Consider the following 25,358-nt stretch of genomic DNA (forward strand, 5'->3'; position numbering starts at 1 on the left):
GTGATCATTGCACGAAATACTTACATGCACCTAACAACTCTCTGCCTGCACAATGTCTTGCTTGGAAATGTAGGGAATAGCCATTGAGCTATACATAGCTCATATTTGTTATTATTATATGAAGCTGGAGACGTTAATATAGCCAAATACTGTAAACGGGTAAAAGGCAAGCCTTACCAAGGGTTAGAAAACAAAAAACATCTTCCTTACAGCGTCCTTAAAGCTCACTGTGTTTCTAAAACCCTGCATGCGCACGTGTTAGCAACAAAAGTGGCAGACTACGCTGCCCCGGCCACCCAAAAGAGTTAGCAAGCTTTAAACATTGTTCACAACTGTTCAATGGCTGGTTGTTGCACGCTCAGCTGTCAGATATTGACATTAAAACAGCGGACTCAAGAAATCCGACATGATCACAAGCGTTTAGCTTCGCGAGTGACCGCGTGTCAGCTGTCGAATTTCAGCCGAATGCCAGATGGTCACTCGCACTAACTGACGTCAATGGTCAGCGCAGCTAAGAAACACAGATGAGTGTGTTGGTTTTGAGCTGCGGCCTCCCCGGGCGACGGCTCAGAGCCACCAGTCAACACGGGACACGCCTTAATGCCCTCGCGTAGCTTGACAAGCGGTTGCACTCCGCAGTACTTCCGTAGCTAAAATATGCGCGCACACTTCCGTACGTCTTTGCTTACAAACTGTAAGAGGTGCTATCGCATGTTAAACCCCTGTTTAGAGGTGCTGGTAAGCAGATTAATTCAACCTTTGGACCATGCCAGGCTATAGCTGTTATGCTAGGCTAAGCTAACCCTCTCCGCGCTTTAGCTTCATAATTACTGTATGAACAGCACAGTCAAGATCTTCTCTAAGCGTGTTTAACCAAAATGTTCGAACCATATCCTGAACAAATCTGTGGTTTAAAAAAAGCAATGCTCATAATGATGTTGCTTGCCCAAACGCTGCATATTGCCAATACTTTGACGCTGTCTTTAATTTGACTGTTGACATGAATTGAAATTTCCCAGAGAAATTCTGTTTCAGACTTTTCATACAAATGGAGTTTTTCCTGATCTGATGTGAAGTCCAGGGACAGGGATGTCGTATGAGTAGAGATTGTAAAGCCCTCTGAGGTATATTTGTAATTTGTAATATCAGGCTATACAAAATAAACAGAATTGAACTGAATCTATATCTGCCCCCAAATGAGTGGGAGTTCAATCTCTCTGTGTTGCATGCTTTCCCATTCACTGTCCCTTTTTACTCCCATTCACAAAGAGTGTGAAAAACAATCTCTGATCATTTATCCAAACCTCAGTATCCATGGATTCAAAGGATGCCATTTTTGTAGTCATGGTAATTACTCGCTAAAATAAACCATCTGTTTTAGTTTCACACATTATTAGCGTGCATAGATGTGACTGCAGCAGGTTCTGCGTGCTAATAGTCGAGAAGAAGTTGCCTACACTGACTGTATTCTCCTTGACCCATGACTGGAGAGGTTATCGGCTATTAGTCATTACCACCGCATTACTTATCATGAACACATGGCTGTCCGGCTTTTTTTTGTGCCATGCCAGGCAACTCTGTCGATGCTAATGTTGCTCACGTTGGATGGTCGGTTCACACTGAAATGTCTCGACAACTTTTGGCTGTCAAAATCATTCATGGTCCCCAGAGAATGAAGCAAAATGGATGCCCAGAGAAGTACAATATATGTCATGTGTACAGAATGAACAAAAGCAGGGAGGACCTGCAGGAGGCGGGACCGGCTCCAGAAAACAACCGCGATCAATAGAAACACACAAAGCACAAAGACTCCGGAGGCATAATTAGAGTTAATAATGTCTATTGATGGGACATGAATTCATACAAAGGGTGAGAAAGAAGAGGAGAGAGGAGCTCAGTGTATCCTAAGACGTCCCCCAGCAGCCTAAGTTTATAGCAGCTTTTCTAGGGGCTGGACCAGGTGAACCTGATTAAAAGTAAGTTTATTACATTCTCTGTGTTTTTCATATTGTGTTGACTGCGAATGACAATATCAACGTTATGTCCTGTTGCCTAAATTATTTATTTGATGTTATTCTGTATTTTTTAACAATAGTTACATTTGCTACTTTCAGTAGTATTAATCATATTAACGATCTGTAAATATTGTAAAACGCAAACAAAATAGCCTGAGATTGACCATAACACAATATGAAAAGTAATTCTGTGTTATCAGATAAAGTTTCATATTGAAAAGTTACAACACACAAATAAATGGCGCCCAATTTCGTGAAATGATGAAGAATTGAGCCAGATTTTTGCTTTTTACCTGTGTTCCAAAGCCTTGCATTTCAAATAGCATTTCCAGTACATTTCTAATCGTATTTCATATTTGTAAACTTAGTTTTAAAGGTGTACTATGCAGGAACTATGACCTCCTCCTCCCAACACCAGAAGGCACCAAATCGATAATTGAGAGGAACTTCTTTCGTACGAGTCTCTGCATTGTCTTTAGGAAAATCCCCCATTGTTTAAGTTTAAAGGTAAGAACACTTAGCCTTCATGAAGACAGTCAAGCATATCGCTAAGTCCTTTCACACCAATGTCTCATGTGTTTGGCACAGTAAATACCTCATGAATTTCTAATTAAATTTGGATTAAACACAATTACAATCTGATTCTAAGTACAAAGCTAAATTGGATGGTTGAGCAGCTAAAAGCTCTGAGGTTTTGGAGTATCTGTGTCTTCACTTCATTAGTGTCTGAGTGTTTTTTTACTCAGGGAGACGTGATCGAAGGGAGTGACAGCGCCGCCGTCTCTCTTTTCGGACGGACAGACGGGCTTTATTTCAGCCCGGTCGGCCGCCTGACGCTCATCGCCAGCATCCATTAGGATCGCTTTAACATCAGCCAACCTAATCTACATGGCCACGAGAAATGGGGCAGAGCTGCCCTCAGAGCTGCCTCCGGGGGCCTCCGTGACTCCAAGTTTTTCTTCTCATTCTGCCATCTCTTTGGTGATGTACCCCCCCCCCCCCCCTTACATCTTCCTTCACACACCCTGTGTTAGATCTGAAAATATCACACACATATTGGTGGTAAAATATAAACTGTGTTGGGCGCAGTCTCATATAAGAATAGACGTTGAAACATGAATACATATTGCAAATACAGCGGGAGGAAGAACCAAAAATTATGAATCACATGAGTCCTAACCCAAAGATCAGTCAAGCTCATAATCACGCCTCGCCAATTCCAATTACTCCTCAATTCTTTTATTATAATGGGCGCCGTATGGACAGGCCACCGGGCCATAATAAGCCCGGTCCCTTTGTATGGTTTCAAAGCCGCCTCCAGGTTTGACACAACAATCGGTGTCGCCATTCAAAGGAAGGAGCTTCAAAGAATCTCCTTTTGTCTCGCCCGTGCTGCAATGTAGCTCGCTGCCTCGGGCCAATCATTATAATCAGTAAAAAGAAAGACACAAAAAGGGAAAAAGTGCTTTTCGATAGACGGCTAAACAGACTAGCACTGCAGGCCACTGTCTGTCTCAAATAGGGTCTCAAAGACTAATCAAGAGATGTTAGGATGATCAAGAACCGGAGCTGTGATTCGTGTGCTTGCTCTCTTTGAAGCAACACTGTTACATCACATGCATTTGTCAAAGGACCATAACAAGGACGACAGATGTACGTGTGATGCACAGTATCAGGACGCCGTGTAAACGCGATACAGAGTCTTGTTTCCCCCCGGGTTCATATACAGTTTGAGCATCTGAAGTAAATCAGAATCAGAAAATCAGAATCAGAATCAGAAAACATTTATTATTCATTATTAAGTGTGTTAAACACACAAAGAATTTGACTTTGCGGCGTATAGACAGACGAACAAAACAACAACAATCAAAAACAATCAACAGTCAACATAAAAGATACAATAAATCAAATACATCTGTTCATGAGGGTCAGTGGGGGAACCGGGCTCTGTTCATGAAGGTCAGTGGGGGACCCGGACTCTGTTCATGACGGTCAGTGGGGGACCCGGGCTCTGTTCATGAGGGTTCGTGGGGGACCCGGGCTCTGTGTCTAATATGGTCAGGCAGTGGATTAGCAAATTGCGGCGTGAGTCGAGGAACCTTAAGAGCTTTATTTTCATAACACAAGCATTGGAAGGTGTTGAAGAGGAATAAATGAGTGCAGCTAAAGCGTCACGCAACGTATACAAGGTGAAAGGAGTCGAAGCGTCCGTCTAAGTAAACATTTTAGTGGGGGATTATACACTCGCTATCTGAGGGACAATTCATTGACTTTCACTGGTTACACACTGGACCAAAGATTATATTTAAAAAAAACAATGTTACAGTGGGAACATACAGAATAAGATGCCTATGTGTCAGAAAATAATTAATTACTGTATCCAACTCAAAAAGTGCTATTTGTGTCTCCATCACAACGAGGAAGAGCTGAATTCCGTCAGTTGTGCAAGATTAGCCACAGACAAGATAGACAGACATATATTTTCACACTATTTATTGTTACACGGTATTAACATGACCAACCTGGTGAAAACCATTTTTGGATTGGATCAATGCAAATGACCAGGAGTTGCTCCTCTCAATGGAGGCTAGAAATGCATGAGAAGCACAAGACCTCCAATCTGTGCGGACAATCTGAATAGTTAAAACTCAGTGACACATTTCACCCCGAACAAGCTTTCATCGTGGGCGATGCTATGACACCAGCGTCCCTCTGATCTTTTTATTTATTTTGAATGCATCTCTTCAGCTCAAATTCCACTCTAATTGCATTCAGAAAGAGATTTGTTCTGGGCTTCCCTTAATGTCACATTTATGCCTTAATGCTCTTTGTATTTATTTCTTTATTTCCTCATGTCTTTTCATATGCGCCTCGGTTGCAGAAGTCCATTTACTGGGCATTTTTTACTGGCTCAAAGGCCTCAGTTATTGTCCAGTCCAGACCTCTTGGCTGTGTTTGTGTTGGGCTGTGTGCTCATCGTGCTCTGTTTGCTCTGCCGTGAGCCCTTTGCATACCTGCCTCTGCTCCACCACTTTGCCGTGATTGCATAATTTGTTTGTCCTGATGCCTTCGGCTCTCCCTCACACCCTGTGGCTAACGGGTGTTTATTGCATCTCACGGGAAGTGATGATGATGCATGAGGAAAAAAAATGCACATGCTGTTTGAAAAAATAAATGTTTTAGGTCGATTGTCGAGGCAGCTTTCTCTGGCTCGGCACCGACCCGGCGGCATAGTCTGGACTCGGGGATGTGTCCTGCTACGGTACGTCTCGGCGTACTGTACCTACACGTCTTTCCCTTTCATGCGCCATTTAACACACCTCCCCGGTGGCCACGCAGAGCACCTGCAACAAAGTACCCCCCAGTCGCCCCCCCCCCCCTGTCTCTGCTTGAGAATCTATTTTACCTCACCCTGCCGCATCCTTCTTTAAGAAAACCACCTCTACCGGCGGCCCGCTGTCTTCTCGGAGCTTTTCTTTGTCCCTCGCAGGTGTATCTCGGGTCAAGACCAAAGCTTCCAGAATCCCTTTGAACTTGTTTTTCCAGTTCCCTGTGCCTCAGGCGGGGCTCCTCCACTCAACTCAAACCCGAGCAGCCGCACAATTCACTCAGTATTCTGTAGAACTTTTTTTTAATAGAGCTTTTTTCTGCTGCTGCACACAACATCAGCAATAGTGCGTAGCCCCGTCGTCTCAAACAGAGGTTTCCATCAGCATCGAGAGGCATTGCATCCATTTTGGACGATTGTAGCAAGGCGGAAAGTAAAGGAGTGTGAGTCGGGGTAGTGGTGTTGATTAATTGCTGTTTTATTGAATATCAGCACAACTGTGCATTGTTGCTTTTTCTCCGATTTGCCTGTGGTCGGCCGATGTCCCACGAGTTGGCGCTGAGCTATCCGGGCCTCTCTCCTTCCCTTTGTCCACTTCTTCTACAAACATTTACAATTGAACTCAAATGAGTTTAGCTCAAAGTAAACGATGCACGGAGTGAACAGTAAGTCCAGGTAGTTACAGAATGTCAGTAGTTGTTCATGAGATTTATATGTTTTTTCATTGAGTGGTATATTAGACACTGAACTAGTTCATCTTTATCTCAGTGATAGAGTCCAAATAAGCATAAAATATCACTATGACCCTGAAATTCTGTCTCTAACAGGATATCCAGGGCTTTAAAAAAAAACTTAACCCCGCTGCTTATAAATATTATAGCCCGAACACTGACAGTCAGTGCGGAGGACCTATTGTTTTTAAATGTTTAGTATTACTGTACGTGTCTTCAGAATAATGGTCAGAACAATCAGAAGACTGGAGTTATAAAAGTTTCAGGTTTCCTCAAACCACGTGGATGTCGTGTGGCGGCTCATTATTAAAAGGTGATTCATGCAAATGTATTATTCGGGAAGTTTATATCAAACAAGTAGCCCTTCGTGTTCATTTTGACCCTTGAAGTAGCTCTCGGTTTCCAAAAGGTTGGTGTACCCTGGTCTATACGTATCTGTCCGGGGTCCTGTTTTATAACCAGTGATAATTCCATCACCACCTCATCCCCGCTCACTCGCTTGTATGCACAAATATTCTTCAGGGTTTCGTGCTCTTATTGCCTCTGTGCTGTCAGGTAAGCATCAACTCCCAGTTTTGCTTCTGCAGATTGAAATTCCTCCAGACATCCGTTCCGATGCCGCTCAGACATTAAGGGACTCCCAAACGTGACAGTCTTTGGGAAGAAAGCCCAGCCGACAGCTGTGCAGGTTTCCCTGAGTGTCTTTTATCCAACAACCAAACAGACGAATGAAACCCACAGCAACGGCACTTCTTCTGCTTATCGCTGCCTTTTCTTTTGGGGGGAGGTGTGGGGGTGGTTGGGAAATAGCCGAAAGAGGCTATAATGATTATTCAGGCGACTTCCCTCTTGAAGTGACACCGAGCCGTCTGCAGGCTGCCACCGACTCATCTGGCAGCGCCCGCTGAGTGTGTGTGTGTGTGTGTGTGTGTGTGTGTGGGGGGGGGGGGTATATATTTAGGAGCAGGTGATCCTTGTTATCCCTGATACGCTGTAGCTTTTTTATTTGTTATTAATCTCATCAGATTTTTCACATCGGCAATTTGCGGTCGCCCTGTTGTCTCTAAATTCCCCGACAGAAGGGCGGCACACTCATCCCCCGCCACGAGGATGAGAGTGTGTGCTGTGTGGTAATGAGCCGTCGGTTGTTGGTGCGGCGAGCTTCCCGCTCTCGCTCTCTCTCTCTCTCAAAACTCATATCTCTACCAGCGGCTGCATATATTTGACTTTGACTGCAGGTGTTTCGTGGGCTTAAAGTCATAAAGAGTTCTACTTTCATCATCCCATCTCACAGGTTTATCCCCTCTACTGTAAGCCTTCCATCCTGTTGGTAATTGCATTTAGCCCCCCAGGTACCCGTCGTTCATCCATCTAATTAGCTCTCCTGACCCCTCTAAGCATGGCTGTGACCTCTTCATCCTGACTCCTGCCTCATCACTCTGACCGCTGGCTGACGCGGGGACCGGATCCTTCTCGAGTGCAATTAGGCGTTTGAGTGAGTTTTATTCAAGCTTATTTTTAATGCTCATCAATTCCGAAAACCGACGGACACGTCGTGGTCACACGCGATTTTTGCCGTAGGCCCCTCCCCCCCTACAGAAGGTATCGAATCAATTGGTGACTCGCTGACACGAACGCTGGGCACGAAAAAGACGTCCGAAAGCAAATTCCAGTTCAACCTATTGGGCCTATTTAAAGCTGACTGGGAGGCGTGTTGTGAGGAGAGTTGATGTTTGAATTAATCAGCGACTAGCTTTGCTTTTCTTCCTCTGTGATTTAGAATTCGCGAGAGAGGAGACGGCGAGTCGTAACTCACAAATTCATCATTTTCGTAATCATTCAACTCACGCGCCGCGATTTCAAAGAAACAAAACGGACGAGCGCCGACGTGTAACAAAACGGCATCTTCCCTTTCTCCGTCGCGGCTCTGTCTGTTTTCTCCCGTGGACTGAGGCGGTTGCAGCGCTGCCGGCTGGAAGGCTGCTTGAACGAGATCACACGGGTTGCAGGAGAAGCCCAGAGGGACGTCTCTAATAGGACTGCTATTCTCTACGGCCTCAGCATGAATCACACTGCCTCCAGCCCCCCCCCCCCGCCAAGCTGGAAGTCCTGATATACATGTGAAGCTCTGCAGTTAATGCATCTTCATGAGCTCCCTCCTACAACTGTGTGTGTAGGTGGAGGAAAGTCCGTCCAATGACGTCAGTCTTGAACCTCGTCTACCACCCCCCGAGGTTTGGGGCAACACATCGGTTCAATCCACAGCCCAAGGGGAGGTAGGAGAGGTTATGGGGGGGGGGAGGGGGCGCACACCGTTATGTGTTTCTTTCCTGTTATTGCTCCCATCTTTCACCCTGCGCCTCTCTCCCTGACACTTGCCACAAGTTGCGTTTTAATGGGGCAGTTCCACGAAGACGAAGCGAGCGCCGAGTTAAATGGGGAGTCGGTGCTGCTGCTGCTGCTGCTGCTGCTGCTGCCGGTGAGCGCGCCTTCGCCATCGCTGAGAAATGAGGGTGAAAGTCAGTGCTCTCAAAAAAAACATCACGGTGCCACAATGGCTGCCCTGTTTTTACGTGCAATTTACACCATAAAAAACAACAACTACAACAACTCGAAGCGAATACAACACGGTTTACATGAAGAATGGGATTTATTTGTCAATAAAAAATATTTATCCTGCGCTGATTGATTGTAATGTCGCTTATGGTGGTTTTCCATCATCTGAGGCTTGACGGGCGCGTTTTTTTGATTACATCTGGTCCCGGCGTCTTCTTTTAGAACGGCTTTATGGCCCCCGACTGGAGAATTAGGACCACCAGCTGTATTTTGTATTTATTGTCTGGCCAGCACATCAACTTTCGTGGATGGAAACAAACATTTATTCTTCTGAATATTTTCTAGAAACAAGGTTCAAATTGGCACCATACTCGAATGGAAGATTGACTACGGAATAGCGCTGTAAAAAAGCCCCAGTTACTGAGTGTATTATATTGCCTATAAATGTAAGTTTTCATTTCCTCAGAGGAATACTTTGTTATTTCTTAAGTCACATAAAAGCCTTGTTAAGGTTTTCTTTTCATCTTCATCAAATCCTTGTATACTTGCATCCTTCTGTGATTCATTGCTGCAGAGACTTAGTATCTGCGGATGCTTCACACGAGGACATTTCCAGCACTGCGAAAGATGCCAAGCTGCAATTTAGGAGCTGTAAATACAATTATAAATCATGAGCTCCATCTGTTTTCACACCATTAAGTGTATTATTACTGCTGGACTGAATATGGGCCTCTTAAAAATTGTATTAACCCTTGTGTTGCCTTAGGGTCATTTTGACCCAAATCAATATTACACCCTCCCCCCGCCTTAGAATTAATTTGACCCCATTCAATGTTTAATGTCGGTGTTCTTTCGGTAGTCAACAAACAAACATAAAGTGCCTCACACTTAAACTTGGAAAACAATATTAATTCTAATAATTTTCTGGAGGTTTTAATTGCTGGCGTCAAATTGAACCCAAAGGGTAAAATATGTTAGTAAATATAAAGGTAACAGGAGGGTGAAACATTGAATCGGGTCAAAATGACCCAAAGGCGGGGGGAGGATGTAATATTGATTCGGGTCAAAATGACCCTAAGGCAACACAAGGGTTAAGTAATATGGCACTGAAAATCAGTGCAGCAAGTTTTCTATCTTTTAATTTCGTAGTCGTATGCGAAGTGATGGGTCAATAAGTGAAGTATTTAATCTCGTGTAGCTTTTTATCAGGGTCAATAAGTGGAGTATTTAATCTCATGTATCTTTGATCAAGATCGACAAGCCCGGTGATTTATGCACTGTATCTGCGGTAATGTACTGTAAATGCAAAGTTGGCTGTACTCCTTTGTTGATGGATGTTCTGAAGAGAATTAGGGCTACAGAGGAGCAGATTTTTATTAAAACAGTACAACACCAGCACCATCAAAACCAAAAGCCTATACAGCATTACACTTTTACAGCTCTCCATCCAGGGCCTTCTGGGGTCCTGCGTGGCATGAACCTGCTGGCCGGCTCGATTAGCGTCTGACCTTCCATTATCATCTATCCATCATCAGCTAGCCTCGGGGCACTGGAAAGAGCCACTGCACAAAACTCCAATATTTTGTATGGATTTGGGTCGCTGTGAAGCCCGGATCAAAGACGTCTGGAGCAAGCAGACAATGATTGGTAACACAAGTGCGGCAGATGCGGCGTGGAAAAAGGTCTGAGTCTCATCAAGCTTTGGTACGAGGATGCAATAATGATAGAATAAGTAGAATCAAGGCGGTAAATCAGCTAACTTCTGAATTAGTATGCCAGGTGCCATTTGTCCAAGACTTGATGTCTGTGTAATCTGATAACATCTTTTTGCAAATGTGCCACGCCCACTCAAAAAGAGTGAGAAGAGCCCAGAAGAAATAACTACAATTGTGTCATGATCTGGAGTTTGTGTCTCGTTTTGTGTCTTATTTTGAAGTCCGTGTGTCGTCTGTCTCCCTGTGATTGTCTGCCCTGGTCCTGATTGTTTCCTTCTGTGTGATTGCTGGTCCCGCCCTCATTGTGTCCACCTGTGTCTCGTTCCCCGTTGTCCAATCACCTCCGCCTGCCTGTGTATGTAAACCCTGTTCGTCTCATTCCCAGTGTGGCTTCGTACTGTTTGGTCCACGGTTTTCTAGTCCTGTTTAGTTTGTTGGAATAAATATTGTTTTTTGCTGAAGTTATGTCGGCATTTGGGTCCTCTCTCGCTGCGACAACCGTGACACCTCATGACAAATTGTTTCTTTTAACTTTGGTACATTTGTCCGGAGTGAGAAGTTGATTGACCAAAATAAAGTGCATGAACTAAGTGAAATACAGGCCTCCTAGATCTTTGGTCTTTGTCCTACTTCATCACACTCCCACACAGTGTCTAATAATGATGCGGATGGGTGTACATTGTAGTCACTTGAAATCCCTGTGTGACTCATATCCGTCGCCTAAGGTGCCTATTTAGTCGGTTTTAGATGCAGAGTGTCAGTTATAGAAACCTTGGGAATAATAATAATAATAAACATTTTATTCATAAGGCGCCTTTCAAGGCACTCAAGGTCGCTCTAACAACTGTGATATCCAGGTAATGGATATCTGGACCAAGACTTCCTCTTTTGTGCACCAGTCACTGTTTACAGTCAGATATGTCAACTTCCGTTGCGAGACTGTATATGGTGTTGAGAGATGACGTCTACGGATAATCTCTCTTACCCCCTTTATGCGTATGAATGCAAATAAATGAAATAGGACGCTAATAAAAAGCTAAACCATTGCCAAAAGATGGCCAATAGGTTTCTGAGATTGCATTGTGGCGGATGCGCCTCTTTTCCTCTGCCAACCTCCATACAACCAAAGTCAGCTCAAATGTGATTGGTCAAAACCACTTGGGCCACAATCGTAAACCAGAGTGCTTCCAATTCTCAAATATTGTCCCTGTGCCGACATATCTTACACTCATGCACATATCTTACTTGCAGTGATTACGTTAGCCCTCGAAGAAACATGATCTCATGAGACAGGATAAACTTATAGCCACCCCCAAAAAACCTGGATCTCTGGAAAATCCTGTTTGACAACCAAGCTAAACTGACGCTGATGCAGCACCCAGACCCACGGAGTCTGGTTCACTTTGATTCATGGGCTTTGATGAGGCTGCAAGGTTGTGACAGATTTTTTATGAAGATCCTTTATGATGTCTGAAATCATTAATTTAAGGGCGCATGGCCCACAGTCTAAACACCAAACACTCTTCAAGTGGTTTGATTCAGTCCTGGCATGATATTTTTTTACTGCAGTGGATAACGGTTCCCGTTTCCTTCGCAGGCGTAAAACGAAGCTAATGGCGTGTGGGTTCTTTGCCTGACTGAGTACAGGCTTCTGTAACATTCCATTACTATAATCTACGAGGTTGTGTGAGCTCGAATCATTGAAGAACTGATGAGGAAATCCTCCATCAACAAGAGATGTGATGTGCGGACACAAGGTGACACTTGCAATACATTTCTTCTCCATTGTATACAGCACTCTCTGGGGTAAAAAGGGATCCTGCAACAGCAATAAAAAGCTTATTGAAGGGACTTCAGGATTGCACTGAATATTTCCTGTGAGCTTTCACACACAAAAAGACCACTCTTTCTTTTTATATTTTTACCGTTAGCATGATAGCGGGAAGTGCCGTCTGAAAAGGACCCTTTCTGTTTGAGCGGGAATGCTAAAACAGAAAGTCATGTAATGTGTGTGTGCGTATGTTTTGTTGTTGTTCAAAGGCTATTCAACCGACACACGCACGCTGCAGCTCAAAGTGTCCCAATTCTGACGTGTTTGGATGTCTTCTGATCAGCGTGAACAGCGAATACTGTATATGCATGCACATTTTTCCAATCCCCGTCTGGACCACAAAGTGTGAAGCACGATCAGATCTTGAATATGAATGAACAATCTAGAATTTGTCAGCACCGCCAGGACTCTGAGGGAAACGACACAGCGAGGAAGCCCAAACCGTAGGACTTACGGAACATAGGAGGACATCAAGTAGGAGAGCTTTGGGTTAACGACGGGGAAGTCTCAGACATTTAAGAGTCAGGGATCCTTAGTATTTATACGCAGGGGACTCTTGGCGAACAAAATAACTGCGCTATCCCGAGAGCCGCCTACGCCACCAGCGTGGACTGAAGTCAAATACTGTAAGAGCTGCAGTTTGGCCTTGAAGGGATATCTCAGTTTGTGGTTTTGGATTCAAAATGAAAGCGACGTTACGCAACATTGTGATCTTTTGGATGAACGTGGAATATAAACAGCGGTTTTGTTGAATTATCAAATAACATTTTTTGTGCGTCACTATTTTTTAGGAATAACTACGAGCCGTGCTTTTGAACAGCCTGAACGAATACATTGCTCGAGCTTGGTGGTTGTACAAGGTCTGGACAGGAAACACAGGCTGAGCTTTCAAGGTATCCTGCAAAATAAAATAAAGATATGGTAATAAACCAATTACTTTGCCCCATGTGATAATACACTGATCATACAAGTAAAAAGGACATAAATGTTGGGTTGTTACAACAAAAGGTTTACTATGACATGATATATGGAATATGAAAAAGGCATGACTGTAGATCAATACAATACTCAGTGACAGAGAAATATGGATTATAGGAAGAATTTTAAATATCATCATTGATATCATTGAGAGAAAGGGATTAATACGACAGGGTTGAAAATTAAATGTGTCAACATCACCGTAAAGTCAGGAAACAAAATGTAAACTACCGCAAGTCCATTGATCGGGTTATGATTAAGATTTATTTCCTTTTGAAAATATACCCATCAATTTGTCATATGAAAACAATTATACAACCTTGAAACATTTTATCACAACAGGATCACACAAGTTAACACCCACCTCCCTGCATTACAAACAATTGCCCTTAATTGGTTTTTAACTGTTTTTTCTTCTTTTCTTTTTTTCTCAAACATTTAAAACATTTTCAACAAAAAAACTAAACAATACAAGATTTCAACTACAACTTTCAAATTGCCATCTATTAAATACCCCCAAATACCCGTGGCTCCCTAGGGAAGAATCTGGACACGCTAGCTTGAAGAAGTGCGATCAGAGAAAAAATGTGATAGGAGGGGAAATACAACCCATAAATCTGTGGAGCTCAACTTTGTCTTGTCCCAAAGAGGGCACCGGCCAGTAAATCTTCGCCATTCTGCCGACTCTTTTATATCATATCGAGGGATTTGTTTGGCAGGAAAATCCGCCGATGATTTATAATGTTATAAAATGGGTTCAACATGCCATTTCTGTGGCAGGAAGCTTTTCCAGAGTAATAACAGCTCTGACCACCGATATCGCTCAGGGAAAGTGTAAGGGAGCTCCGGTAAAAAAGAAAAAGAAAAGAAAGCTCAGACGTCACATTGCAACTATTGTGTGTTCCTTGAGTTTGGAAAAATACCAATGAGTCATTCCAAAGGAAGGGCAATGACATAATAATATCATTTTCTTCTGAATGTACGCAGCATTTCTCTTAAATATAACCAGTGATTTTTTTTGCATACAAAACATAGATAATCATCGGCTTTAGTCAACAGCGACGATACCGAACACAAACAAAGGCCTGAGAAAAAAAAAATGCTTTGGACCCAATCGTTCGTCCCAAACTGTTTCGTCCAACGAGAGTAAAGGCAATGCGTGCACATGCACAAATAAACGCACGCGCAGATGCAAACAGGCGCACACCGATGCACTCGCACAGACACGCACGCGCGCACATGAACACGACACACACTCCTTCCGTTCTGCAGCTGAGATGGGGGTTGAGACGATTTAGTCGTGACACGTCGCAGCGATGATGGCTCTCCAGCACCGCCAAGATGTCCCCGTCACTCCCAACGGCTCCCTCCTGCGCCGCGATGTCACGGTGGGTCGACAACATCGTTACTCATCACATCACCACTGAAAGACATGCCTAGTGCAGCACTATATCACTCCCATATTGATATGCTGGTTATACTAATATATTCAATGTACTGTATTTCATATAAACACGCACACGGTTTCATAGATCACTATTATATTCACATGCCCACTTTCATCACTAGATCACCGTCATATTGACACCCACCATAAATAGCACGTCACTTTCGAGTCATAGAAAAGAAACTTTTTTTCCCAGCTAAAATGTGGTGCACTTTATCGTAGCTATCGTATGCGTGAGTCTGCATCCCTTTTTTTTTCTTCTTCAAATCATTTTCATGTTGACCCGCCGCGGGCCACTTGTTTCCGTTACGTCCGCCGCCGCCCCATTGGATTTGCGCGGGACGTACTCGATATCAAAGTTACTCTTGTGGCGCCCTTTCCCTCGGCTCCAGATGAACAGAATCAGGAAGCAGAAGATGACCACACCTAGGAAGGACAGGCAGCCCATTGCCGTAGATATAATGATGGTCTTAAGGTCTATGGGGACTGTCATGTTGTACAGCACTGTCCCGTTACCCCACGTGCTGTTAGAGTCTGTTTGATAGTTTGAGCTCCTGTTGCTAAAGTGAGATCTGTCAGCAATGCCCAGGCTCTTCACAGCTAAAGAGGCCGACAGGCTGGCGTTTCCAGCGGGGTTACTGGCAATGCACAAGTACACACCGCTGTCATGCAGCGCCGCTTCCTTGATCTCCAGGGTACCATCCGGCTGGACTTCCACCCTGCCTCTGCTCTTGGTTGTGATGGAGCGTCTGTGAGGCGTAATCCACACCACTGAGGGCCGAGGCGCTCCCTCCGCCGTGCAGTTCAGGCGGGCAGGCTGACCCTCATCAGCCATCAGCAGCTGGGTCGTGTTAGGTCCAACCCGGGGTTTGGTGCAGGTCATGTATCTGGAGACCAGTGGCTCCTTGAGGTCACGGAGTGGTTTCCCCAGGAGGTGCTCTGGGGCGATGCACTCTGGCTGCACATCCACAATCTGCAGAGAGGGGGGCTTGTGGCTATTGAGCAGCCAAAGCAATCTGCAGTCGCACACTAATGGGTTTCCACCCAGACAGAGCCTCTGGAGGACGTCTGGCAAGGCAAACACTCCACTCTCCAGAGAGTCCAGGCGGTTCTGTGACACATCCAGTCGCTGCAAAGATTTGAGGCCCGCGAATGCAAAGGGCTCAATGGAAATCAGATGAGACCCTTGCAGGTGGAGCTCCAGCAGGTGTGGGAGTGGACCCAGCTCTCCTTGATTAATGTGCTTGATGTGGCTGTAGGACAAGTTGAGATGTGTGAGGTAGGGCAGGTTGCGCAGTGCCGCGCCAGGGAAGGCAGACAGGTTGGTGTTGGTTATGAACAACGATGTGAGGTTGAGGCCGTGCAGTGAGAGCGGAGGCAGCGTGTCCAGCCAGGGCCAGTAGTCAATCTCCAGTCGGCGGAGACGTGATAACCTCTTGAAGGAGAAAGGCTTTAGAAAACTGATGCTCAGGTAGCGCATGCGCAGATCGACCAGGCTGTGCAGGTGTGCCAGGGCATCAGTGGGAACCACGGTCAGATTGGAACGTTCCAGGGTCAGCCTTTGGAGGCCAAGTAATCCCGTGAAGGCTCTCTGCGAGACGAAAACCAGTTCGTTGTCGCCCACCTCGAGGGACGTCAACCTGCGCAGATCTTGGAAGGCATGATCCAGGAGAACCACCAGTCGGTTGTGGCTGAGGTCGAGGCGGGTGAGGTTGGTCAGGCCCGACACCACGCCCACGGGAACCAGCTGCAGCAGGTTGCTGCGAAAGTTGAGCAAGCGGAGAGCGAGCTGAAAGCGGAACGAGCCGGGCTCCACCACGCTGATGAGGTTGTCGCTGAGGTCCAGGTCCTCCAGCTGCTGGAACGAGGAGAAGTTGTCCGGCGTGATGATCCGTAGCTTGTTCTTGCTGAGGTCCAGGACGCGGGTCTCAATGGGGATGCCTTCGGGGATGGTGGGCAGGCGCTTGCGGTGGCAGCTGACCGACTTGCTCTGAGCGGAGCACTCGCAGCGGGCGGGGCAGCTCAGGGTGGGGCTGGCCAGGAGAAGCAGCAAAGCCCCGCCCAGGAAGAGGTGGCAGTGGTTCAGGGCTGCGTGTCGCATGTCTCTTTTACCCACGTTGCCCTCTGTCGTGGCACAGCTTCTTGTCCATACAGAGCACCATCACGAACAAGCCCTGCAAGACAAGGGACACGGACAAGAACTGTGTGAGAATACTGTCATAATACACTCAGCTAAACCGTCTTCACCGCCCCCTTTTTTTAAAAATTGCTCAACCTTTTGCACTCTACGTCTCTTTAAACCGCCAGGTCTTTTCTCCTTTAATGAACTGTCACTTCTCCTGGCAAGGTAAATAACGTGGAATTAAACCCGCAGCAGTCGCAGGAAAAATGAGAACGTTCGTCAACTAACGGAGGATGTTTCGTGAGGATGGAAGACGTTTCAGCCCGATGGCGAGAAAATGACCCTCGTTAGAGTGCAGTGAGGATAAATGCCCATGTGGGTTCGGTGTTTGCGGCATGTGCTCGAGTGTGTGGCGTGCATCAACGCTAATGGTGTGTGTGTGTTTCTGAGGGTGGCGTTAAAACTGAAAGACAAACTGAACAGGAAATGAAATGGGAGCTTATGTTTTGAAGTGAATCCACAGGAGTTACTGTCTCTTTGTGTCATTGCACGTTTTTTTCACTGCTCAAAACATCACGTTTGTGTCCAGACTGCACACATGTCCCGTTTTAATAATCAATCAAAAGAAGAATGCAACGGGCTCAAGAACGTAAAAAGAAAAAAAGATGCATACATTTGCATAATCCCCAACACCACTTTGCACTTGCGTCATTTCTCCGCCGCTCCTTCACTGCCTGTTCCTGCGAGCGGCTGCTTCTTTGTGTTACGACTCTTACGCATTCATCTTCACGAATTGACCCGGCTTTTTTCATTTTTAACGAAGCAATCAGCAGAGTGGTGTGTGTGTGTATGACGATGCAGCCGCTCGGCGTTCAAACGTTCGCACATCACTCGCGGGGTTCTGAACCCTCGGTGGGCACAGTGTGGCACGGCGACGTCGCTGCAGCGCGACACACAGCACACACAGCTCCAGCTCATAAAGGCACATTGGTATGCATTGGTACAGCGGCACTGTCTGCTCTGCGTGGCAGGATAGCTGCAATGGATGAAATGCCATCTTTAATCTGGGAAGTTTGCATTGGTTTCTTTTTTCCTCTTTCTTCTGTCATTTCTTTGGACATGTTCTTCATTTCCTCTGCGAAACATGCCTCCAGCTCCTAGCCACCACATACGATATTATCTACAGGATAACGGCAGGGTAGAGATGGGGGGGAATGCATAGTTCAACTGTATTATGTTCTCTGAGAGCCGTGGCTCGGAAACACACAGCCCTCGACAGAAACCACATCTTCCTGCAGCCACAGGTTGTTGCCTTGGCAGACGGCTCTGTAGACAGTGAGGCCGACCATAATTGCCTCATTACTAGTCATATCTGCATTCTGCTCATGGCCATCTTTTTGCCAATTAGGTGTGCAAAACGTCGGGCGCATCTATCTGCGAGCGCCGGAACATTTTCGAGGCTCATGTCGCAAACGGCAAAGAAACATGCTAGAAATATGAAAGACTCCTTTAAGAAAGCGCTTAGACTGCTGGAAGATCTGTCAATCACTACGAAGCAGAATCCGGCAGAAAGAAGAGAAGTCGATGATGAGCTCACAGACGGGCACACACACACTGTACTTTGATAGTGAAGTGAGTGACGTTCAGAAAATAACAGATGTGAGGCAGAAGGAGTCGGAGAGCTCACACACCTATACACCTACACACACACACACACACCCTCCTCCGAGCCACAGCACTCACCCCTCCACCTGGCTCAGTAGCTGCATCGCTCGCATCTCCATATCTCCCCTCTCTCTTCCTATCGGTGGTTTATCTCTCCGTCCTCCTGTTTGCACATCCTAGACCTAACTCCTCTCTCTTTCACTCTCTTGCTGGATCTGCCTGGCCGTTCATCAGTCCCTCCTGCAGGCTGAGGCTTTCTATCGATCGCAGCGCAGAAACATCAGATGCCGGGAATGTAGCCTTTAACAAAGAGCAGGCCGTTGCCACAGCAACTACAAACCCTCACTCCCATCCGCTCTGTGTATCTGCCAATCACATTAATGAAAAAAGGAAGATATAGAGTAAAGCGGGCAAGATTTTTTTTCTTCTTCAAATTCTCGCAGTCCTCTCGCTGGGCGAACACACACATTGAATACATTCCTACAAGTTCCGTCTCTCCGCTAAAGCAGAGTCCAGTTCAAGGTGTTTCCAATCTGTCATTCTGGCCGCCTTGCTATTTGTCGACCTGTCTTGTTGCCCATCCATCTGGTGCTCTGGTAACTATCTCTGTCTGTCTACCTTGTTATCCGTCCACCAGCCCGCTGCCGTCTCGGTGTATTTATCTATCTGCCTCTGCTTGTCAGCCCCCTGTTCCTCTCTGCCTCTGTTTCATGATTACAGTCCGGATGTCAGCTGCTGCAGTGGGGAACTGTGCTCTGGTGATCTCGTCGGAGAGAGCTGCGTGTCAGTCGGCACGCAACGCTGAAAAAATACTACGGCCCTTTAAGTTATTGAAGCTCAAAAAATCAAATGTGATTAAAATGGCTATTGTTGTGTTGGACCTTCGAAGAAAGAAAGCTCAGCATCAAGGCCACTGGAAAAACTTGAATCTCTCGACTGACTGTCATAAAACAAAAGTGACATATCAACACGTCATATCAACAGTCCAAATCTGGCCAGACCAAGGTTTTACAGTGCAGAGAGTGCATTACCTTGAACGCTTTGATTCTGCAAAAGACCAGCAATCCATATCTGGCACACACAGCAGCTTTTGTTTTTCGTCTGTTTGCCTTTAAGACGCGTTTCTCCCACCACAGAGTGACTGAGCGGACAGCAGATACCTGTTGATGGAAGTCAACACAATATAAAAGTATGCGATCCTACAGGTCTACATGGCAGAATGTGGCTTCAAAGCAAACCCCTTTCCCTTTTTTCTTCTTCAAACCAACTTGTTCAAACACTGCCAAGATCACAAGAAATAAGTGTCGAACGAATGGTGGCTTCCGTTAGCCGGTATTTACTTTTGCTTTGTGTGGCAACTGTTCCGTTAGCCGGAGGTTTAGTAGCTTGTTTTAACGAGGCCTGTTTCTCCAGCTAAATGCTGTAGAAATGAAGCTTTTTTAGACTTTTCTGTCAATGACAGGTGGTGGGAGGAGTAAAAGGCAGATGGAAATAAAAAATCTCTTCCAGCGTGGTGAGGAGTGAGGAGAAAGAACTGGAAGCTGCTGGGTACATTGGAAATGTGGTCACACATTGAAGAAAAGGAGTTCAAACTCAATGATTCGTGGATATTAAACCACGGTATTAAACTGACCTTTTTTTCGAGCTGCATCAATAAGGGACCCTTAGTGCTAAGGAGCATTTTAGCGTTTTTCAGCTCACCGCTTTGGTGCTTTTACGTCCAGAGACTGTTTTCATTTGTGATAAAACCCACTACATGCTACTTGCAGACAGCCAAAGCTTGTGATTAACTCGCTGATGAACATCAAGTGCATTTTTCTGACCATCCGTTGTTCTGAAACCTCAATGGACTAAAAAGAAAGTCTAATTGGACCAAAAGCTCATTTGTCCGACGGCCCGTTAACATATGGACGTGGTTCCAAAGACCCATTGCTCCTTAAAATATACACATGGCTAATTATATTGCAAAATATATCGGACCTACAACGGAGGCAACAAGTTCTCAGAGCAGATTGCTGCATCATGCCTGGGATGGTCGGACAACGCCGTACCGCATAGTAATTACACAATAAAGACGAATGAGCAGTTGTTTTAAGGGATAATGCGCTATGGGCTTTGGGTCCAATGGGACATTTTTTGGACTATTGCGGTCATGGAATAATGGGCCTTTCAAACAATGGCCAGTCCTCGAACAATAGCGAAGAATGTAATACCGCTAGTTCCCCCATTAGAGACCAGATAAAGAGTTACGACTGGACTTTATTCGAGAGACAACTCCAAATGTTGTTCCATGTCTGTTGGGTGAGTGGATAAGCTGTTTGCTAACTTGACTTTATAAGGTGATAATACATCTACAGTTTTTAAAGGCCGTTAAAAGTTTTACAGACTTGAAGTCATCTATGGCACAACAGTAGCATACGACTGGAAACTCAGAGTGGCCTACGAACAGTTTGACCTCTGAAAGGCTGACCCGGGCTGACCCAGGTACTGACACACAGTACTGTCTGGTGGTAATTTCTTACCGTGTCATGGGCAAGATGGAGAACACACACTATCCCACAGAATTCTGGGTAAATGGTAATGGCGAGGGGGGTCATTGAGAAGGGCAGCCTACAGGGTTGGGTGTTTTGGGATTTGCTTCTGAATTGGATTAGAGTCAGTAAAACTGTAGAAAATCTGACAGCCGAAAAAGGAGCTGTAGGGTGATGCATGAGTCACTGTGAGAGTGAGAGAGAGAGAGAGATAAAGCAGAAATACATGAAGAAACCAGAAAAAGCCACGCTTACGAGATTACGTAAAACCCTCACTTGAGTTGACTGTGATTTCTAAGGTGAATATAACCTGGTAAAGCTCGGGAAAGTGATTCCAGCTCTTCGTGGAAATCTTCGCAACACTCCGGCAACGCTCATGTTGATTTTAATCTGATAAGACAAGCAACACTAAAGAGCCGCTCATTATCACCCCACTTTCCAGATCTACGTCTTTTTTCACAGAAGGAGAGCGAATGCTTTTCACGCCGAGAAAGACCTCATTGGGCCACGCCCAATTAGGTTTTAAAACTGCTCCGAATTACAGTATTGATTGCCTCCAAATGATTTATGAATTAATAACGGCCTGTATTGACAGAATGCATGCCCGCCCCTCAGGTGTCCATGGAATCGATGCATTGTGTTGCGTCTCTGAGCGAAGACGTCAAGCTAATGCTATTAACAGTTACCCCAATGTGTGTGTGTGTTTGTGTGTGTGTGTGTGTGGGGGGGGGGGGGGTAGGTAGGTACACAGCATTACAGGCATGGGTGGCTTTTAGTGGTGACCGTGCATAATAATCTATATCCTCCCTCCTCCTCGTCTTCGCACCGCTTCACAAACAGTCTGAATTGAATTCACTTATGTTGCACCAACTCCTCGGAAAAGCAGCTATTGTTGTTTTCCTCAGCATTAATCTTATCCGACGAAAACCTCTGCAAAGATATTTAATGCGCATTTCTATTCACCTCCCCCACCCCCTACCCCCCGTCACCCAATAAAAAAAAAAAAAGTTTTCATTTGTCACTTTGGATCACTGGAGTCGTAAACCGTGCAGATTATACATTCATCCCGCTGTTTTCCCTTGAAATATTAAACACGGGCATGCTCATGCTCATTTCCACATAATAGCGGGCATAAATAATGGAATTATTTCACATGAGAGCCGACGCATGTCGGCGATTATTACCGCAGTGTGAGCAAGTAACACGACACGCTCCACACGATTGACCTGAAGTAACGCAACGTGAAACCGATATCCCTTCCTTCTTTTTTTTTTAGCTTATATATTGAATCGGGTCAAAATGACCCGAAGGCAACACAAGGGTTAATGCACAAAAAATTAAACTCCTGCACCTGCTCGCAATATTTTACATCTAATTTGACGCTGATTCAAACGGGGACCTCGTTGAGATGCACTGATTCAAACATGAGGGATGCATGTTCTATTCATCGAGTTGTCAAAGCACATCGAAGCCGATTGCTCTTTCGTCCGTGTTGCTTTTCAGCTTTGAGAACAATGTGCATTGTGCATAAAAAGCAATCGCTAATACTCTTGTCAGTGTAACCCTGACTCACATTAATCATAATTCACTGCATTCACAACAAATGCTTACAAGCCTAATGCATGTATCTATTCTGGGGAGTCTGCACACTGACCACATGCAGAGTGCAACATGTCAGCACAGTTTATAGGAGGCTGTGGGGAGTCGGACGTTGGGCCCGGCTCCTCACGGCTAATTAGTGCTCGTGCATTCAAACCCTGCCAATTAAGGAGCTTCGTTGCGTTGTTGAGCCATCAACAGCGGATGCTGCTCACCGCCATGTTGCTTGTTGTACAGCGGCTGTGCCGCAGGCTCACGACTCGAGGGATGTTGCTTTCGCCCTGCAGTCTCTGGATGTGGAAAAAAGTCCAGTTCATATCTAGTGGGTGTTTGCGCACACTGAAAGGCAGGGGGGGATGGGGGGGGGGGGGCGTAGTGCTTCTGTAACGACATACCCCGTCACCCCCGAGGAGGAAGAAAGAGCACAAACACACAGACAGGCACTTTGTCACTTTTAAATTCAAATTCTCGGTCCTCCGTTTCTTCAGCGCAATCTCAGAGGACGGGGTAGAAATTGCAGAAAATGACCGACATTTGTACATTTCATTATTTTACGCATGTTTACGCTTTTTCTTTTCATGCCACATGGGCAACGTTTGGAAACGGCTCTCGGAGCTTCATAGAAGGCCACGTTGTTCGAAATGGAAACCGGTCACAGTTAAGTTCAGCCAACGAAACCACTTTTGGAGGTTATGAAAAAAAACGTCACGGTTTTGGGCATAAAATAAGTTTGTTAGATGAGTACGACATGGAAACAACCAAACAGGAACACCACACTACTTTTTTTGGACAGTCTCCTGGTTGCGTTACATCTACTGTAAATGACATTACATATTACAAAAATACCATAAATAATACCATGATTAATACCAAGAGTAATACCATCAGTCATACCATAAGTAATAATTTACATAATACCATAAGTAAAACCATAAGTATTACCATGATTAATGCCATAAGAATTACCATAAGTAATAATATAAGTAATACTATAAGTACTACCATAAGTAATAATATAAGTAATGATATAATTAATACCATAAGTAATACCATATTCAAGTGCTACTGAAGTGCTAATCTGTTTTTATTCAAGATAAAGTCAATAAAGATGTGTTTTTAGTTCCCTGCGGAAGATGTATTGACTTCTCTTGGGTGCTTATTCAGACATGAGCCAACAAGTCTTTTATGTGACGGCGACCTCGTGACCTTACTGGCCTTCTTTATTTGGATGGCGCTGAGGGATGATTGCCAGATCGTTGGTATACTTGGTGCTTTCTGCTCTCCAAAGAAGGGCCGCACCAACGGTGGATTTAAAACATAGTTGGCTGTCAAAGCCTTTGTTAACGACCAGCGTGAGCAAAAGATGACAAGACATTCATCTGGGATACATTTTTTGTGAGCCACTTGGGCGATTTGCATCGTTAACAGGAATTGGCAGTCGTGATTGCGTCTACTTGACAGTCCAATAAAAGGCTTCTCCTTTTGGCTCAGCCTTTACATCCCTCAGTGCCCCCTACATAAAGAAGGCCAATGTGTTATCCCCACGGAAACGTCAGTTACTGTTTGTACTCTTAAAGCTAAAAAACCAGAGAAGTATCAAACGTGTGATGTCAAAGTCTGGAGACACTAATGGGGGACATTTTCGACCACCTGAAGGAACTTTATTCTCTTGCAGTGTTCTCGTTATTGAACGAGGTAATGCACTTCGATACCCGACGACGTCTGAGTCTTGGCACTCTAGTTCTTGGACTTGGGAGAGAGGCCTCCTATATATGCTTTGACAGGGGTAGTTTTTGAATGACTTAATTACAGCAATAAATAAAAGACCTATTAAGTGATAAATATATAAGCCATTAAGGCTGCACTTTTCAATGTTCGGAAGCAATTTATTACTGACGTTTGCTACGGGTGCTCTTTCCAGAAGTGAAAAAAAGAAGCCCATTAATGTCCTTTTTCATTAAACGATTAACTATTTAGGGAGCTCATCTATTAGCCGCTTGCTTAAAAGGTTTCCACTTGAAATGTATTCCCCCCCCCCCCCAACATATACATGTACACGCTCAAATCTGTGGCTGGCACGAGAGGAAACCGCATATCAATATTCATACTACATTGTACGGTTATCCTCTATTCTTCCTCGGCAGCGTATATACACTGAAGGACAGTCACGCGGTAATCACATTGTGTGAAGCGAGTTCTCGAAAAGGCGCCATTGCTTTATTTCAACGGCTGCTTAGGTTTCCTCCAGAAGGGGATAATCTCATTGTCCACGCTGTGTCGGGCAGCATTACGTTTCTTGATGAGTTGTTTGGGGGGACCGTAGAGTCTTTCTGTTTTGTTTCTCACCCTGAGTCTCCTGTTGTTGCCTATAAATCACAGTGTTACTTGAAGGACACTCAGCATATTAGGTTCCTGTCTAATTTTAGTCTCGGGAGGTAGAGCTCATCCATTTTTTATGCTATATGTGTACCATTACTGATTCACAGGCTTCTTCCCCGTTCGGCGAAATGAGTTTTAGCAGATTACAGCTATTTGTTTGTTTTTTGTAACTCTCCCTACAACCCAGCGTCAGAAATACACAAGGGCAAAGGGCAAAACTGCCCCTAAGAAATATAATCTTGCCCCTGAAATCACGAGGAAAGGGCAAAGGATGCCCTCATAATTTCGATAATTTAATAGCGTTTAGTTTTTGTTCTTTGTTGTGTGTGTATTGCCTGTATTCGGTAGGTACACAAACAAATATCAATAAATATAATTTTTAATAAATAAATAAATAAATGACAATTGTTAAAAAAATGTAGAATAATAAATGAACAAAAGAAAATAAGAATGACATTGAA

The 25,358-nt window shown here is 44.9% G+C and overlaps 1 protein-coding gene across 3 annotated transcripts in view; it reads right to left on the reverse strand.

Moving 5' to 3' along the window:
* Positions 1–9,986: 9,986 nt before the first annotated feature.
* Positions 9,987–25,358, reverse strand: part of lingo2b (leucine rich repeat and Ig domain containing 2b) — a 38,091-nt gene continuing 22,719 nt past the window's right edge. Inside the window, exons 2-3 of one of the 3 annotated variants that reach the window (XR_008833219.1) lie at positions 14,747–16,775; positions 9,987–14,524 (exon numbers count right to left, since the gene is read on the reverse strand). Coding sequence is in view for 2 of the 3 variants with exons in the window: in XM_056426706.1 (XP_056282681.1) it covers positions 14,864–16,702 (1,839 nt within the window). In the remaining variant the exon portion in view is untranslated. Of the gene's footprint in view, positions 16,776–19,419; positions 19,462–25,358 lie in introns of those variants that run through there. The other 2 variants (XM_056426706.1, XM_056426705.1) reach the window with 2 other exon arrangements.

Source organism: Pseudoliparis swirei, chromosome 11, assembly GCF_029220125.1.
Source record: "Pseudoliparis swirei isolate HS2019 ecotype Mariana Trench chromosome 11, NWPU_hadal_v1, whole genome shotgun sequence".
Taxonomy (NCBI): domain Eukaryota; kingdom Metazoa; phylum Chordata; class Actinopteri; order Perciformes; family Liparidae; genus Pseudoliparis; species Pseudoliparis swirei.